Source organism: Tetrao urogallus, assembly GCF_951394365.1.
Source record: "Tetrao urogallus genome assembly, chromosome: 1".
In the NCBI taxonomy this organism is placed as follows: domain Eukaryota; kingdom Metazoa; phylum Chordata; class Aves; order Galliformes; family Phasianidae; genus Tetrao; species Tetrao urogallus.
The window spans coordinates 182,075,583-182,094,611 of record NC_136813.1 but is presented as its reverse complement, the minus strand read 5'-3'; the positions used below and the strand labels follow the sequence as shown (position 1 = coordinate 182,094,611).

General features: G+C 37.5%; 1 protein-coding gene across 3 annotated transcripts in view; it reads left to right on the top strand.

Moving 5' to 3' along the window:
• The window catches only part of MAGI2 (membrane associated guanylate kinase, WW and PDZ domain containing 2), a gene marked incomplete at both ends in the record, with an annotated part of 716,521 nt that overhangs the window by 471,574 nt on the left and 225,918 nt on the right, over positions 1-19,029 (top strand). For all 3 annotated transcript variants that reach the window (XM_079534500.1, XM_079534499.1, XM_079534498.1), the window contains 2 exons: positions 3,005-3,220; positions 12,011-12,224. In XM_079534500.1, coding sequence (XP_079390626.1) covers positions 3,005-3,220; positions 12,011-12,224 — 430 coding nt within the window. The remainder of the gene's footprint in view (positions 1-3,004; positions 3,221-12,010; positions 12,225-19,029) is intronic.

Below are 19,029 nucleotides of genomic sequence, written 5' to 3'. Positions count from 1 at the left end.
TCACTGAAATGCCTAGTCCTCATCCTCTATATATTTTTTCCTTTGGAACTCCATGGATTTTTTCATTATTTTTAAGATAAACTGATTATGTCAAGATATGTGGTCCACTATGTAATTTTTATTAGCACTACTTATGAATGCGTTTGATATAGATACAAATAATAGTCCAAAACTCAGTTTTAAATCAATGGTTGGTTGACCATAGAATATACAGTCTTATGTCAGAGTGCATAAGTTGGAAATTGCATTAGATTTTCAGTTAGAAACTGAAAGAGCGGAATCTATTTTGGATTCTGATGTTAAATGTCCAGTGTTTCTGGGACTGTCCAGCCTAGAGAAGAGAAGACTAAGAAGGGACCAGTGCTTATAAATACCTAATGTGCAGGAGTCAAGTGGATGGGGCAAGGCTCTTCAGTGGTACCCAGCTACAGAACAATGGGCACAGACTGGAACATAGGAAGTTCCATACAAACATCAGGACAAACTCCTTTACTGTGAGGGTGACAGGCTGCCCAGAGTGGTTGTGGAGTCTTCTCTAGTGATATTCAAAACCCACCTGGGTTGAAGCAGTGTAAGCTACTTTCTTGGGAGCCTGCTTTAGCAAGGGGCTGGACTAGAGGATCTCTAGAGGTTCCTTTACAACAGCTACAATTCTGCAATATATCATATTCATGGACTTTTTTTGTTATGACTTTTGTCTGTCTCCCAGTGATGCGTACATTCAGTCAGTCAAAATGAAGTGTTTAATACCCAAAAATAGAATGAGCATACCCTTGAGTTAAAATGTCTTTTATTCTTAATCCTCTTATCTACCATTCCGAATATTAGCATTAGTGCTAATTACTACTGCAGCAGCTTTCATTTGACAATGGCAGAACTAAGAACAAGAGGATAAAAACCAAGGCACCACACTTTTAATTTCAGTTTGTATCACATCAGACCTATAACCTTTAGATTTCTGAGCTGATATTTATGAAATTGGTGGACAAGTTTTTTAAAGCTTATGGCAGCACTTTGACTTTCAGACTGGTAAAAGGGTTTAGGTTACAGAGGGATTTTCTAGATTTGACAAACTTTTTTTTTTTTTTTTTTTCAAAATATGTACTGTTTCAGAAGTGCTTCTTACCAACAAAGACATTATTGTTCTTACACAAGTAGAAAACTAGGTTTTCAATTTAGTTGTGCTATGACCACCAGTTTTCAGGTATTCTCAAAATACCCCAAACAGGACAGTAATTGGACCTTCAGAGCTTGGAAGTCTGATAGTGACCAGGTCTGATTTTGGCATTTTTTGGAGATATGGTTTTGCAAGCGCAACAATGTATATTTCCCTTCCTCTTTTAGACCCAAAGTCCCACTTCCCTTCTTTAGCTCCCTTAATCAGAGAAACTAGAGCATGGGAGGACAGACAACAACTAGCCATGTGAAGGCACAGCTCACTCCTCACTGACATCTGGGTTCCATATTATACTTGCTGCCATCTCATAAGATCACAAAAAAATCTTCAACAGGTCAGTTTTTCATTCAGCCCTAAGCCAGTGAGCATGAGGGCCATTTAACACGCTAAGCTCCTGTAGTGTATTACAATTACAGAAACAGCTGTTATGAATAATATTTTGCTAAAACACTGTGAAAATTCAAAGTATTCAGTACTTGTAAGTCTGCTCAGTTACTTACCTGTATTGAAGTGGTCATGTGGCTGAACACTGTAATTCATTGGGAACATACAGGAATGCCAGAAATAATATTTACTCTACCTGCAAAGTACCTCTTACGATGCTTTACTGCACAGATTAATGCAGTTCTGTGTCTGTTTTACACTCCTAATGTAGATGAAATCATTCTTGCAAGTTAAGTTATTATTTGATTGAAGTTCTAAATTGTGGTCTAGAAACACATTCAGCACCTTCCTTAGGTAGGTGTTGTTTCCTTTGGAAAAGTATCTCAGAGCTAGGCAGTATATTTAGTTTCCCCTATTAACTGTGGAAAATCTAGTGATAAGGCACGTGCACTGCCCTTCAAGGTAAATTTTAGATGACAAAAAATAACTTTATATAAATAGTATGTCTTTATGTCTTTTTTTATTCTTTATATTCTCTTCCTCAAAGGACTCACTAATATTTTTCAACATTCTTTTATTTAATTATGTTAATATTTTGTTTTTAACCATACACATTTGAGCTATCATTTTTGAGACTAGACATGCTAAAAATGCAATCAAACCCATATAGATAGATAAGATCACACCGTAGTCCACCCAATCTAATGATCCTTCTGACAGAAAGTGGATGATTCAGAAGTTGCCAGAAATTTCATGAGACAAATAGAGAGTAATCTGTCAGCCACCTTAAATCTTCTCAGAGTTTCTTAGTACTCTGATAATTTTAAGCCTCAAAGCATAAAGTTTCATCTTTCTTTGAAAATACATTAGCATTAACTATTACAAGAAGGTTTGCTCATGAATAGCAAAATTTTGACAAATATGAAAAATGAGATAGTGCAGGTATTACTGGAAACTGCAAATCTCTGTATCACTGAATAATTATTTGCTTTCCAAGCAGGTAATATAATTTTAGGAGGTATGAAAATGATGTAATTTGGTGAGTAATCAGTATATTTGTGGTCCTTTTGATGCTCCTTTTGATACAAACTCTTGTATTGTGGCATAAATGTTAATTTGTCTTAACTAGTAGCTTGAAATGAGAAAACAGCTCTGATATGTTGCCTGTTTCTTAGGTATTCGGGTGAGAGAAATATTAATTTACCCTGTTAAACTTCCAAGAAGTATGAATTTATGAGCATGATTTTTTCACCAGTGTTGGCATCAAAAAAACGCTATTTCATGAAAATTAAGGTTTTAACTTGGTGGAAAACTTTTAGAACTCATATTATCTCATGAACTGGATCCTACAGCAGAAAATGCCATTAATCTAAACCAAGAGAAAGAGAAGTAGCAGATTCACCTCTGTTAATTTGTGTGTTTTAATTTCTTTTGTCTTTCCAGACAACTATTACGGCACACCAAAGCCTCCAGCAGAACCAGCTCCATTATTGGTAAATGTAACTGACCAGATCCTTCCAGGTGCCACTCCTGGGGCTGAAGGCAAACGTAAGAGGAATAAGTCTGTGAGCAATATGGAGAAGACAGGTATTGAACCACCCGAGGAAGAAGAGGAAGAAAGACCTGTGGTCAATGGAAATGATGTGACAGTAACACCAGGTCTGTTCTTACTTCTTACTTTGCAGTGCATTTCTTTTATTCACAAATTCCCCAGTTATCTCCTACAGTGAGAATATGTATGCTCAAGTAAGTCTTGCATAACTGGAAGCCAGGAATTCTGAGTGAAAGAATCCCTGTCAAACATTAAACAAAATGCCTCACCTCCATTTTGGAGACTCACCTCAGCTACAGTCAGGTCTTCCTCTGAGCTCATCGCCCTGAAACCACTCTACAGTCTGAAGGGAAAATGATTGCAGTTCTGATGATTTGTTTTAGATTTGTATGTTAGGAAACCAAACCCAAGCACCTTTTTCTCTTTATTGACCATAGAAGGAGTCTAGAGAACTGCAATTTGATCAAATTAATCCTGTCTCGGTGCTTCAGGTTTCTTTGTTCTCAGAAGCTGATATTCACTGCAGAGTTAACTAGGTTATTATAAGGGGAACATTTATAAATTGTTATTAAATCTTTGCAATGTAAGAGTAAAGCTGTCATCACATTAATAAATTTGTGACAGTGCTGATGAAACTTAGCAGGCAACACTATCAAGAAGGACCCTTTCCAGCAACATTTCAGATGCTGCATAAAGCTGATAAGGGTTTCAGATGTCTAAAGGCAACTGTTGTTTTACCTTTTGGATTATAATTCTTCAGAAAAAAGAGGCTGAAGATACAGACTGGTATCCTGAGTGAGAGAAGCCCAGGCTTTTCCCAGTCAGCTTCCCTTTCAATACTGCAGCGAGTCAGCATTTCAAAGTACTTTATCCTTTTGATTCTGAAATAATATGTAAGAAATTACTTTTTCTTCAAGTAGGAAATTAAAGAATTCAGACATTTATATCTCTGAGAAATACATAACTGTGAATGATTCTTGGTTAACTTAGAAATTCAGGAATAAATGATTGAAATAGAAGTCTGTAATGACAGCCACACATACAAGAAGATAAGGAGTTCTATAAACATGTGGGCATCTGAAACAATAAATCCACTACCTAATTTCCTAAGCACTGCAAAAAGGATTTTCATACTGCAGATTCTATGTGTTCTTTTCTTCTCCTTCTGCATTGTAAAGTGTATTGAATTGGTTATCCTTCCACCACAGATGTATTTGTCACTTGCTTTTCTGTAGTAGCTGACTAACATTATGTGGAAGTGCCAAATCCATCTCTGTGTCCAATGGGCTGGCAGGTAGTGGTGTGGTGGGAGTGGGCCTCATTCTGCACACCAGAGGGCTGCAACACGACACCCTGGAGTTCCTGTCACATTGCTGTTTGAGCCTCGCTCATCCCTTCCCCACATCTGCTGGCAATGCCCTGGCACTTAGTGCCTTTCCTGTACAGCTCAGCATAAATGGGTGAAGCCCAGAAATCCTTACATAAAACATCAGCACTGGCTCTGTTGCCAGGATACTTCCAGCGCGACAGAGGCAAAGGCAGGATTTGGTGTGTGATGTGTATTGTGGAAATCATTAGGAAGAGCATTCTTTGCAGTTACTTGAAAGGTGCCACTTAACCTACCATTGCTCAGGAGTAATTTCTGGTGCAGTGTTTCAGTTCTAGATGGATCAAGGGGAGATGTCTACCTGCTCTTCTCCTTGCATTGTCCACCACTGACTGGCATCTCCCAGGCAAATTCTGTGTGATCAAAACAATGACTAGGCAGCTGCTGGCATGTGCTCTGTTAAAAAACCAAACACACAAGCACTGGAGTACAACCTCTTTCCTCCCCCTCCTCACCCCCCACAAAGTGATTCCTGTAGGTGTGGCCAGCAGAACAAGCAGTGCCTGTGTTGGTGCTCATGGTTTCATAAGCAGGGTTTTGTTGTTCAGTCACACTGATTGAGGACTTTGGGGATTGTAGAAAGCAGCTCTGTACATACATGTTGTGTTGCTTTTGTTGGGGTGTGTAGCTCCCACAGGCTCTGTTACTGCAGTCATTTTCTCTGTCAACTGTCAGAGCCTTAGCTGCCTCTAGAATGTACTTGCATTTATCATCTGTATCTTTGAACAGTGGGGGAAAATAGAATGTGTTAATTTTCGTGGGTTTTTTTTGTTTTGTTTTGGTTTGTTTTTGTTGATTTTATCTGGTTCTTAGAAAGAAGCAACTAGGGCAATATGTTTGTTATTTTAGTTCGTTTAGAAAGTAAATTCTATTCTAAATGTCTCACTTACAAATGGAGATTTTTTTATTAAATATAAGGCTATTAGGACATCTAAGACATTGATACTTTTTTCACAAATACTCAACAACTCTACATCTTATTAACTGCCAAAGTGATCAGAGTGCTGGCCAGGCAAAGGGCTGCTCTAATACCTAGGACTGCTAGGCAAAAGAGTAGCAGATCTAAGATGAATCAAAGGAAATAAACCTGTGTTTATCAGGCCAATAAGCAATGTCTGTAGATGCAGAGATCTTTATGCCTTGATTCTGATTTTTCAGACCACTGTTGAGATAATAATCTATGCATGTGTAGAGTTTTATAAGTAGGATTCAGTTTTTCATTCACAGGCCAAAGTTCCCTTGGACTTTTGTACATAGACAGACTGGTCCATATGCATAATTGTCTTCTTGTTATCTTGCGTTGTAAAATGTGATTTTTCTTTCTGATTTTTGTCACTTATCCTCATCCTAAAACCCAACACAAAACCAACTTTAGGGTGAGGTGTTTGGCCATCTTAAGATGACATCTGAGTCCTTAATCCCAGATCAAGTACTGTCAGCACACAATAGTATCTAATGAGAAATGGATCGTATAGTAAATGATGCATCTAAATGTCTTAGTTTTTGCTAGAGCTATTTATTCTTTCTTGATAGAAGGGAGAAAGATTAACAGAGCATAGATGTTTGAGGTACTCCTTTTAGGTACTACCTTTACAACCTAGGATGTTTAGTTCAGCCTAGAGATATACAGGAGCCTGGGTGGCTACATTTAAATGAGAAATCCTACTACTTGCAAAACAGCAATGACAGAAGTAATCTGTACTCAGCTATTGAAATGGCCAACTCTAGAGTTAGTGCTGGGTTTCCCACTCCTAATGCAGTTTCTGGACTTCTGGTTGTTCTGAGTTAGGTTTCTGCCATTCACTGATCTGGATGAGGCATCTTGCACCTGAAAAACCTGTTCTGATGAACACTATAATGAAATCAAAGATTTTTGCAAATATCATGACAATAGTGATAAAAAGATGCTCAGTCAAACAGCAACCTACTTGTCAGACATTCAGATTTTACTACTGTTGTTATTGTGTCTGCAGAGAATTAATTCAGTCTTCTTCCCAACCAGTGTCATGATCTGACACTGTGCTGGTCATATTTGCTTCACGCTTCTGACTGATGAAGTGTTTGTCATCCAAACTACAAAAGAATCAGTGTAATGTCAGAAGAATGTTTATGAATGTATAATAATCTGACATTACTTGGGTAATGATAAGTTGCACCCAGAGAATGGAAGTTCTGGCAGGCTCAAATGAAGTGAAGGATAAGATATGACACGGAGTTTCGGAATGATCATTCCACGCCTTAGGTTGAAAATGAAGCAAAAGGCTAAAATCCCAGTGTTGTCAGTCACCACACAAGGTGTGGCAGTCCTAGAGAACAGTTTAAACTAGCTCTTTTATTATTGCATAGCCATGGCAGCCAGAGGAAAGAAAATAAAATGGAAGGTACTTAAGAGCCATAAGATTTTTTAAAATATCTAAACTGGTATCCATTAAAAGAGGGTACATTTAGATTAGATGTTAGGAAGAATTTTTTTTCCTAAAAAGGTGATGAGGCAATGGAACAGATTCCCAAAGAAGCAGGATGAGGTGTCCCAAGTCCATGGCATTATGGCTGGAACTTGATGATATTTAAGATCCCACGAAGAAAGACATTGAGCAGTACCAGCCCCAATACCACCAATTCTTGAACCCACTTATCACCAGTCTCCGCTCGACATTAAGCCACAGACTGCAACTCTTGGACTGTGGCCATTCAACCAGATCCTTATCTTACAAGTGGTCCATCCATCAAATATATGTCCTCCAATTTAGAAACAAGAATGCCATGCTGCACAGTGCTATGTACAGGTCCAAGCAGGTTACTTCAGTTGCTCTTCCATTATCTTCTAATATTGTAATGTTGTAAGTTTGACAGGCATGATTTGCCCTTAATGAAGCCGTGTGGGCTGTCAGCAATTGCCTCGCTGTTGTCCTTGTGTCTTAGTATAGGTTGCAGGATGATCTACTCCATGGTCGTGCTGGGCACAGAGGGGAGACTGACTGGACTCTAGTTTCCGAGGTCTTTTTTTTTCTTTTTTTTTTACCTTTATAAAAATGGGGGTTAAGTTTCCCCTTTTCCAGTCAGTGGCAGACTCCAGATTGACATGACTTCTCAAGAATGATGGATAGTGACTTAGTGATTTCATCTATCAGTACCCTCAGGACCCTCAGTTCATCTCATCATATCCTATAGACTTGTGTATCTTCAAGTTCAACAAATAGCCAAAATATTGTGTAAGAGCTGTATAGAGAATATATCATCTCATCCAGTAAAATTTTTCACTGCTGATATTTGAAATACTACAGAGATGGACTTAGACTATTTAATGTTAGGAAGTTAAAGGTCCCTTCCAACCCAAACCGTTCTATGATTCTGTGACTTGTGTTTCTTGTATTCTACACATGGAATAATTTGCTGGTGTTTTGCTGGTGCCTATTCTGCCACTTCACAGAACACTTTCTGAGATACTGTGCTAAATTATTTTAGAAATCTGGGCCATGTAATCTGTTTTGTAGAGACAGTAGACGACTTCACTTGATGAAAAGTCAGTTGCATTTTTCAGTGACAAAAGTATTTCTGGATGTGTTAGGGTTTGTATTTGTATCAGATGTTATCTGATGATAGATACTTGTGCTCTAGCATATTACTATACTATTTCAAGCTTTAGTTGTACATTTAAGGCACTACCAATTTTTAACCAGGACTTCTGCTTTTTTTATCAAATAAAATGCTATGTAAGAATATATGTAAACAGGAAAAAGGAAAAAAAAAAAAAAAAACCAGCAAGGTGAATATGTATGCTTTCTGGAATATATGAAGGATAGATACGTGTAGAAAAAGATGAAATACCATTGTAATGCTGCATTCCAGATAACCAACAAGTAGGACATCCATTGTGTAAAACTAAATGTTATTAAATGACATTAAGTAATGTTTCCGTAATTGCTTGGGTTTTATTCACAAGATAGTTTTTTATTACTAAAACAAACTATTAAAAATAATGATTCAAAAATTAATAACTCACGAGATTGGCTTTAACATAATTATATTTTTAACTGTTAAATAAGCATCAGGTACCTCTATTTCCACTTTGTTTTGATAGCAAACTCTGAGACAGGCTGAAAATATTTCTTGTAGTCCTCAAGGTTTAATTTTCACATTTTTTTCTGTCAGCTTGTTAATATAGCTATCAAAAGCTAAGAATCTGACTGCTTCAGACCTGTAGAAAATAAGATCCTGAGAAAGAGCACATATTACAGATATCATGCTAAAATCCTAGGACATAGCAATATCAACCATGCCTATCAGACCAATGGGCTGGCCGTTATTATTTACAGTGCACACATACTTATTTACAGTGCACACATACACCAAGTTTATTTTTTCTATTGCTGTCACATGTGCTATCTGACTTTGTATCTTGACCTCATTTAATCTGTGCATCAGTATTCCCACAGTAGAAATGTGGTCAGGACTTGTGTAGAAAACAATTCACAGTGTTCTCAATGACGCTTAAAACAGATGAAGATTCACTTTTACTTTATAGAGATGAATTTATCAGCAATTACATTATCCTTTTCTTGGTGCATGTAGAGGTAATTTATCCTCCATAATACCAAAACGCCCTGCATATCCACCTGTTCGAAATTAGAAATAAAAAAAAATTTCCATTGACATTAAAATCTTGAAAATGGGCTCTGTGCTTCTGCTGAAAACCTTCTGTAGATGAAGATGAAAGGATCTACATTGCATATTCTTTCTCACTCTTCCTATGTACTATGATGCTTGCTCTCCTTTTGGAATAGTATTATTATTGACTGAGCATAATGGATAGATGTCCCTCACACATTCCTATACCTCTGCTGTATTTTTGTTAGGAATCTCTTTTCTTTTTCTAGACATTTGCTCCCCACCTCCATTTTTAGAACTGATTGTGGCATTTTGCAGCAGAATTTGGAAAGCCAAACAAGGGGAAGTTTGTGAGTGGCACATAAGCAACAGGTGACTGCATCTCCCCTTGGATCCTACTGCTTTTTTGTGGGATTCAGCTAAGCAAAACTTGCACTTGTGCCTCTTGATAATTCATTTGTTCCCACAGACAGACTCACATTTCCCAACAGCATAAAATACTAGTAGCAAGTAGTTAAAATGCAAGCATTTAGCAGCATGAGCTGCATGTGGCTGTAAAGCTATAGACCATCACTCTGATTGAGACATGATCTAATATATGTAAGTGTCAAAAGCCTTTTTTTTTTTTTTTTTTTTTTTTTTTTTTTAAGATAATGACAGCTAGTCTACCATTTTCTGTAAGGAACAACATCTGGTACTCTGTCAAAAAATAAAAAAATAATAAAAGAGTTTGGCACAATTCCTTCGTGCTAAATCTTGACAATTATTCACCACCTCCTTTGAAGAGCTTATGTGCAGGTGGTTAGACTGCTAGTCCCAATGTCCTTCTAGGAATTAAAAATAGATAGACATGAAGTTTTTAGGTTGGATATCAGGAAAAAATCCTTTACTGAAAGGATTATTAAGCACTGGAATAGGCTGCCCAGGGGGGTGGTTGAATAACCGTCCCTGGATGTGTTTAAAAGTCATTCAGATGTAGTGCTCGGGGTTGTTAGTTTGGGTAGTATGGTTAGGTTGTGGTTGGGCTCTATGATCCTCAAGGTCTTTTCCAACCCGGGCAATTCTATGATTCTGTGATTACAGTTTCATTAGTCGTGCTTCTCCTTTTTACAGAATGACTTAATTGTTTTGGAGGGAGATTAGGTGCTCAGAAATTGAGAATCTAAACTATCTAGAAACCTAAAATATAGAAACCAAGACTTTCTGTCTTTCTGAAGTTTCTTGTCTCTGTGGAATCTCAAAGTGTGTATTCACTACTAGCCATGAGTCTGTTTCGTTGTTTCATGAAGTAGCCTAGGTTTCATTTCATCAGGCTCTGCCAGTTGCAAATGGCTGCTTCATCTAAATTGTACCTGACCCATTCTCTGTCCATTCTAATCTGATTTCTTTAGCCCAACTGTTGATGTTAATTATGTTAGTCATTTAATCATAGGTAATCTTTTTGCAGTAGTGACTGAGGCAAAATGAGTATTAACTGCCTTGTGGTTTTATATTTGTCATATGTTATCAGCTTTCCTTCCCACGTATTGGAATGAATCTGCTTTTAGTCTTCATATTATTAATGTACTTACAGAAAGTTTTCTTGTTATTTTTCATGTTCCTGGCCATATCCCATTTTCTAGGCTGCTTGCTCTATTTTACTGTTACATGCCTGTGTGTTTTTTTTTAAGTGCTCATGCTGAACAATTTCATTTTCTTTTTAGCCTTTTGTACAATCCTGTGATAGTGAGCAATTGGGGAGCATTGTTCATCTCCTTTTCTCGACCCTAGCATTTTTTCATTGTATTTTCTTCTCTTTGTGTTGCTGAGGAGGTGAGGTAAGAGTGTGATCATCCATCAGCCAGCCCACTCATCTCAATATGTAGGGTCATTTCAGCCGACTGAATCACAGTCAGTGGAGATTCAGCAAATACATTCAAAATATGAACTTATTTTAGCTGTAGTTCATTTGGTCAAATACAGGGATCTTTTCTGCTTCAGTGTGATCAAGCTCCACTTAAGTGCAGCAGAAAACAAGGATCCAGGGTCCAAGGATGAGAGCCTCTCTCACTGAAGCAACAGATTCCCATCCCATTTTTGGAGGAAATGATAGGTAGATAGACCAAATGATACAAACACATGCCTACAGACCAGTCAGCCAAGTGTATTCATCCCAAGGATGAGGAGGGAAATCTCTTTAGTAGAACAAGTTATCTCAAGCATCCTTTCTTGGAGTTAGCAGTAGTCAGATAAATAAAGTAATATCAGTGAACACTAAAAGACCACGCACTGAAAAAAGGTTAGGAAAGGAAGACTTCTTCCTCCATACGTTCTGGGTCACGATGACACAGAATTACATAGGGTATAGGAGGCATTTGTCATTGTGGAAAATCCCACAGATTATATTGGGACTGAAATCACAACCACTTTATATATGGCTTAGATATAGCTGTGAATTCATGAATGTCCCATTGTTTTCTTCACCTATGGATATTATGTGTGCATTTACTTTTTTAATTGAAAATGATCTGTTTTCTGCAGCAAAACAGGGTATTTGCTTGATGGATGTGTATTCTGAAAAGTTATGAGACACAAGACAGTATCTCTGCTGGATATGAGGCTGCGTTTTGCTCAATGTTAACTGCTGAAGGAAGGACTCCTGGGACAAAACAAGCAAGAACTCTTTGGCTCATTTCTTAGCTCTTTATTAGTTTCTTGTTTCAGTTTGTTTTTATTGCTTTACTTTCTTTTATTGTGTTCCAGATAAAAAATGTATCATCAGAGAAACTGCTGTGTAAATCCAATAATTTCTCTTTTTTTTAAAGACTTGCAGTTCGTAGAATGTTTGTTGAAGACTTGCACCCAGTATATCGTCCATCATTAATTTAAATATCCAAAAACTGTAATTCTTCTTCTCTTGTAGAATCAAGCGAACATGAAGACAAGAGCACAGGTGTCTCAGGTGAAGTATCTTCTACCCAACCGTGCCCTGCACCAGGGTATACTCAGCCTGAAGAAGCAAAGGAGGATATGGATGTAACGAAACAAACAAAGCCTGAAGAGAATGATGACTTGGGCCCACTGCCTGATAACTGGGAAATGGCTTATACAGAAAAAGGGGAAGTCTACTTTATTGAGTGAGTGTTATTTCTTTTCTTTCTAGTAGATATAGTATATTTAACTGGGTGGTGAGATGGTTTGTATGGTTGAGTGGAGCACTGCTCTACTCTAAAACTCCATTGATGTTATGGCTGTCAAGGCTCCCAAGAGACAAGAGACAAGAGACAATTCCTACATTAATGATTTACATTGAAGCATACTGTTGTGTTGGTTTTTTGTAGTAGGTTACTGGATATTAACACTTTGATAACAGCAAGTTAACAGCAAGAGCCATCCTGTCTTCTTTTCAAAGCAAAGCTTTTCTGCTGTGCTGAGCTGTGTGGTCACTGGAGTCTTCCTTCTGTGGACAGAGGGATAGGGTTGAGTTTTGCTGATTTAAGGGAAGAAAGATAGAAAAGCTGAAATCTAACCAGTGAATAGTAGATGGAGTAGATGGAGATGATATATTTAGAAATAATAAAAGGGATAAATGGACAATGAGGAGAATTAATGTAGAAGATGTAGAAACATTTTCCTGGTATGGTATATGTACCTATTGCTACTGTTGTTAATTAGCCAACTCACTGAATGAATGGATATGAAAGCTCCTTCTTCGCTAAGTGCAGTCATTAATACACATTATCAGAATAAAAATAGAACAAATGAGTGAGTTCATATTATCTCATGTTTCACAAAAAAAGTGGAAGGAAAAGCCAGTGCAGTCATCTGCACAACACTGCTTAAAGAGGAAGCAGTAACATTCATGTTTGCTTTAAGGAACTGCCTCAAACAATTTGGAGTGTTAGCCATTATTCTGATTACTAGTAGGTAAAAATAATGTTTGGCTATGTCATTTTTATTTTAAGTCCCTTATTTCATGTAAGATTTTGTGACAATCTCATGAAGCGTAAACAGATGATAAGAATAAAGTTTGTGTACATTGTTTTTTCTAAACACTGACATGACCAACTATAGCTTCTGGCGAATGTAAGGCTGAAAAGAGCAGTAACTGTTAAAACATAAGTGTCTTTGTTGAAAAGGGCAAAAATGTGCTTATTCTAGAAAAAGAATAAATATAGTAACTTTGCCCGAGCAAGCAGAGAAGAATTAAAATGACTTCAGGGTAAGCATAAACCTTTGTTTCTTTCTTACCTCACTACTAACATAGAATTTTTCTGCATATATTGAATGCTCTGGGAGAGAACACTGAGCAGTCTGAATTATATGGTACTTTTGTTTTACTTGATGTAACAAAAGCCTGTTATGTTTGAGAGATGAGGTTTGGGGTGCAATCACTAACACACCCAGCTGTGAAAGTGGCAAATACTGAAGCAGGCAGTTTAATAGAAAATAAAGTAGTTTGTAAAAAATGCAGTGAATGAGAAGAACCCTGCCACTCTATGCAGCAGCCATTCCACTCCTCATATTCCTTTGATGTTACAGTTTACTTCCTATCCTGAAAAAGCTCTGGTTTACACTACCATTCTGACAGTGTACATCATTCACTTCCACTAAATGAATGTTATGTAAAATAAAGAAATCAATCAGAGGTACAAGCTGGGTAGAAAGACTGTTACAAGAGCTCTTTACTGCTGGAATTATATTCTTGAATAATGTTATTGCAAAAAAATGTGGTATTTCATGTCTGTAATTGTTTACTAGAATCCCAGTAAAGTAACAGTTATTTGATCATCTGGGTTTTCACACTGCAGTCTTCACAGGGTTAAGTTGGAATGCAATGCTGTGGGAATGCTGTTAAATTGCCTCTTTGTTTAGAAGTCACTTTGGTTAATGGCATAAAGAGACTCCATTTGCTTTCTGGAAAAAAAAACGGAAAGATAAAAAGACAACAAAAACCTATTTGTCTAACATCTCCCCGAACAGTAGTAAAGATTATTAAATAATAGATGAAAACCAAACATTTTTAAAGTGTACATCATGATGGGTGTAAAAAAGTCGTACTAGGCAGCGTCTTTTATTACTTTATTCGAGGCTCTTGTGAATTGTGGCTTTGAACCCCAAGGACTTCAAGCCGTAAGCTACCTCAAGTTCCAGATTGCCACAGGTATACTCAGAGGTCTTAAATTGAATGACAGCAATTTCATTCATTCGTTTCAAACTAATACTTAAAGCTTGCATCTGATTTCATTTATCAGCACTCCCATCAGAAGCAACGTGGCAGATTTACAGAGAGAGGGAGTGTCTTCAGGAGAAGAAAGTTAACTGTAGGTGGTATTATTTATTTGTTAATCATTAACGGCCCAGCTAGCATTTTATAAAGCACACTGGAAGGAATTTCCTCTGCTTTAAGCTCTAAAAGAAAAAATCAAACACCAGATTAACTGGATAATTCAGAGGATGTTGCATTTTAGAGTATGACTCAGTTTGTTTCTTTATTTCTTTCCCTTTTTTTGACATAGGTGTATGACCCTGTGCTTACCTTTATTAGCATTCACAGGAAGAAGAACAGGAAGAGCATAAGAGCATCCCTGCCCACTGCATAATACTTACCACTATTTTTCAGGAAGAGCTACTTCAGTACATTTCTTGGGTTGCTTCCAGCCTCCCTTACATATGGAATCAGATTTTTAAATACAAGTACATACCACACGAATAGGAGTTCACCTCCAACTTTTACTTTCATTTGAAACATATGCTAATGAGAACATGCAATAATTAAAACGCTGTATATAAATTAGAATATCACCAGAAAAAGAATCCAGTTCTAATCCTTCCTCCCTACTTTAAATAGAGATGATGAGTGTGACTTATTTTGATGCTTATTTTGGTTTAAATTGTAGCTGTCACTGATTTTTAGTTTTTCCGTCTCCTGGGGTTAAGGAAAGGCTGAAATTCCCCATAGCCTTCAGACTTCACCTTGCCAACAGCTCTCAATCCACGTACTAGAGAGAGGAGCCTTGTATTGTCCTTGCAAAGTCAGCAGACATTGGCTCTGATGGATCTCAGGCATTCGATGTTTGCTGTGCTGTCCCAGTGCAGTGTTGAAGGGAATGTAAAAGAAGCAAGTATCTTGGTGCATCTACTGTAATAGGCAGTCAGCCTTAAATCCAGCACTCACTCAACTCTCATACTCCATCGCTTCCACCATTACATCATAGACCATCCTGTAAAAATGGTCTGTCATGGTTTTTATGAGACTTATTTCTAAAAGGCAGGATCAATTTTGCCTCTCTCTGCAGCCCTCTCCACCGAGGGAGCAGAGCTCTCTGGAAGGATTGCAAGGTGCAAGACGTAAGCCAGGAAGAGCTACCTGTCATCAAGCTGAGCTACAGCTAAGCCTTAATGAATTGTCTCAAGGACATTGCATAACCCATAACAAAATCAATTTTACTTACTCTGTTCAAAGCACTTCTTTGCTAATACAACATTATTGGTTGTTTTATTAGTGAAGAAAAGTCTAGAATAAACTTAAACCTCTGTAATACATCTATAAGAGATTATCTTTGAACTGTGGTGATCATTTTTAGGAGAATTTGGACACGTGAGGTTTAAGAAAACGCTTTCCAGTGTGTCTCACAGATATAAAGTCTCTTCCCCCATTAACATCTCCTTCCCTAATCTTACAGTCAGCGTTGCTTTTTGGACCCGTTGCAGTATCTTTTTTTAGTTAGAAGTACTTTTCATGAGCGCATGATAAAAGACTACAAAACACCCATAAAATAGGTCTCTTCCAAGGACTCTCCTCAGTAAAAAACAGCCATTAATGTTTTGAATATAGCTGGTGCTATTTCAGGTGTTACCTGAAGAGATGTACAGCTACAGACTAAAAAAGTAAAAATCTGACCCAGTTTGTTTCTAAGAATATTGTGGCTGACTTTAATGGGATCAGTATTTCTAAGTTTTAAGGTAGAAAAGTGTTTTGATTGGCAGGAGTAGCATGTTTATCCTAGCATCTTGCTTACCTGAGGAATTATTGTGTACTCAACTCCTCCTGCTTCTTCATCAGTTCACCATCAAAAAGCAAAGTATATTAGTTAAGCATAACCACATTGAATTTGACCACCTTTATCTTTCGTAATAGAATATGCTAGAAGTACTGACATGTAAATTTGATCATAGTGTCCATGATGCTTTTTCTATCTCTACATGTTGTGTTGAATCTGTCTGTTTCAATTAGGCATAACAACTGTCAGTCACATCTTCCAGTCTTTGTCTTTCAGCATGACGCACAGTGCGACTGACACCAGGAAAGATCACCTGCAATTTCTTACTCCTGCAACCAGTTCCTTGCTTTGTGACAAATTACTTTAGAGTGAGGGACTGGAACTGGAAAAAACTTTGCTTACTGATCCTGATTTTTTTATTCTTTTATATTTTGATGTTCTGAAGACATTCTTAATGTGTACCAGTGCTAAATATTCCTTAACTCTCAACTGCTTTTTAATCTATGCTGACATCCAGGCCAAACTGTCAGCTCAACTCCTGTTGTCTTTCCTCGCTCTCTAATTTCTTATCTTTTCCCCAAATGTCTCTGCTGCTCTGCGGAGTTCCTCTTTTAACACCTTTCGTCTGATATCTTTAATGGTATTATATTCTTTCATCTTCTTTCCTTTAAATGAACTAGTGGACTCCATTCACCTAGCTTGCTTTCCAGCATTAGGTATCAGTATAAACCACTTACCAACACTCTTCTTGTGGTCAGTGATGAGAGGTAATTATCTCCAGTCTGATTCATCGAAGGCAAAGGGTGACGTTCATTTACCCCAAAATAGGTGCTTTTATTAGTAGAAATCCCCTAAGATATACAAGGGTACAACTACAGGAATGTGCTGATATTTGTCAGGAGTACACTTCTGAAGGAAGTGTGGTTGTCTCCCTCACTGTGATTTGGTTCACGTGTCAGAATACTGAAATACTGAAATATGAACTGAAATATTTTCAGATGAAACTAAAGTTATTTCTAGGAGTATAAATAATTGACTCTGTACTCTGAGGATACAAACCCAATGCCATTACAGAATGGCAGCTGGAGACCACTTGAAAGACACCATAGAGACAAACACGGTATTAAGAGCATATGTTTAGGTCCCTAATCCCACCCTAAAACAAGTAAGATAAATTATTCTGTATAGGTGCCTCTCCTTTGAGTAGAGAAGAATCTTACAAAGTTAGCTGTATAGTTTCCAGAAGGCAGTCACATGAAATGAGGTCCATTCCTGGGCACAATTTAGCTGCCTGAGTCAAAGAGAGTGCTTTAAGCAGCAGAAATGACTGTAGGAGACCTTAGGCATTTATGTATTCCTTCAAAAACTTATATATGCATCTTCTGCTCCTACAAATGCCTAGAGGCAGCACCACTGTATTTGGTACAAATACATAAGTGCTTACCACTGCCCAGGGCCCTCTGGGATGCACAGAATGGGCATCCTCAAACTTTTATCTCTTAAGGACCTCACATTCCATGCACACCTAACACAAACCAACAGTGTGATGCGCAACACAAAGTGCAGTCATATCTTCTCTCATTCTCATCATAGCCAGAAGTGGAGTCCCTTCTGCATCTCTCCCTACATTTGTGCAAGAAGTTTGGGAAATAGCCCACAAAGGATAAATTGCGAAATGGTGATTTTACTGCTCAGTTTTTTTTGTCTCTGTCCCCCTAAATGTAAATTGCTTGAAAATCAGTTTCTCCAAAGCTCTGCAGATAGTCGAATCTGAGGTATACAAACAAGGGAAAGGAGTAAGCATTTTAATATGAAAGTCAGGTGGCCTATAGTGCACTTGGTTTCTCTCTGTCTCGTGTACTCTCCTTTGCTCAAGCTGTTCTATTGAGGACCATCTTGAATGTTATGCATTTGCAATAAAAACCCAAACAAACCCATATGTGCTGTCCCCGAATACACTGAAGCAGCACATTGGTAAATACCCATTTTGAAATGCCTTTCACAATAACGTGCAAATTACATACCTTGCAAGAGTCACAATTTAGAATAGGTTTGCAGTGTTTTCAGAAGACATTAAAGCTATTACAGTCAGTAAGTGCTTTCTGTATTCCCTTCAGAAATGTTTCAAGAGATTTTCTGAGTGCTTTGTTACTACAAGTAACTTCATCTATGTGCTTTAAACTGGCAGATTGCTAACACCAATCTATCATATTAAAAATCTTAAGTAAAATAATATACTTAATGACAAATAATAATAAGTTAGTACATTGTTAAGCAAGAAAAGCCACACTCCAAGCAATGGTTTTCTTAATACCTGAAAGTATGGACAAATATCCACAGAGTCTTTGGTGCTGGCACCAAGCTCTAGTGATAATGGGAAATTGGGTTATGAACAGGCTGCAAAGTACTGAGAGCAGATCTACAAAGAGAGGAACAGGAGGTTGAGTCAGAGTTTCTGGGAAGTATTCTGAGCTTCTTTCACTCCATTTAAACCAGCTGAAAAATGTTGTTGTTTTTTTTTTTCCATGTAAGTTTATAACTTATTCTAATTGATATGGTGGGACACTGACTGCAATAAGCTCTTTCTGGCAAGTGTAAGTGCTTGGTAAAGAGGATTTAAGTTAACTTTCAGTAATTAGTATATTGACTTTTGGCTAGTATAGTCAAATAGTAATCATTTCTGGTGGAGTTTATTTTGACATTATTTTTCAACACTGCAATAAACCTCGGGTCTAAAATTGTACAGCAGCTAATAATATTTTGTACAGCAGCTAATAAATCAGACTGAATTTGCAAATGTTCTGCTATTCTCATGCTCCACCTCTATTTGCCAGAACCAAAGAGATTTTTCATTCACTGCTTTCAAGGTTTCCAGAATTAGGAGGTTGCTGCTGATTTTAAGACATTCTGAGGCATACCTGGTTGGTTTGTCAGCAAC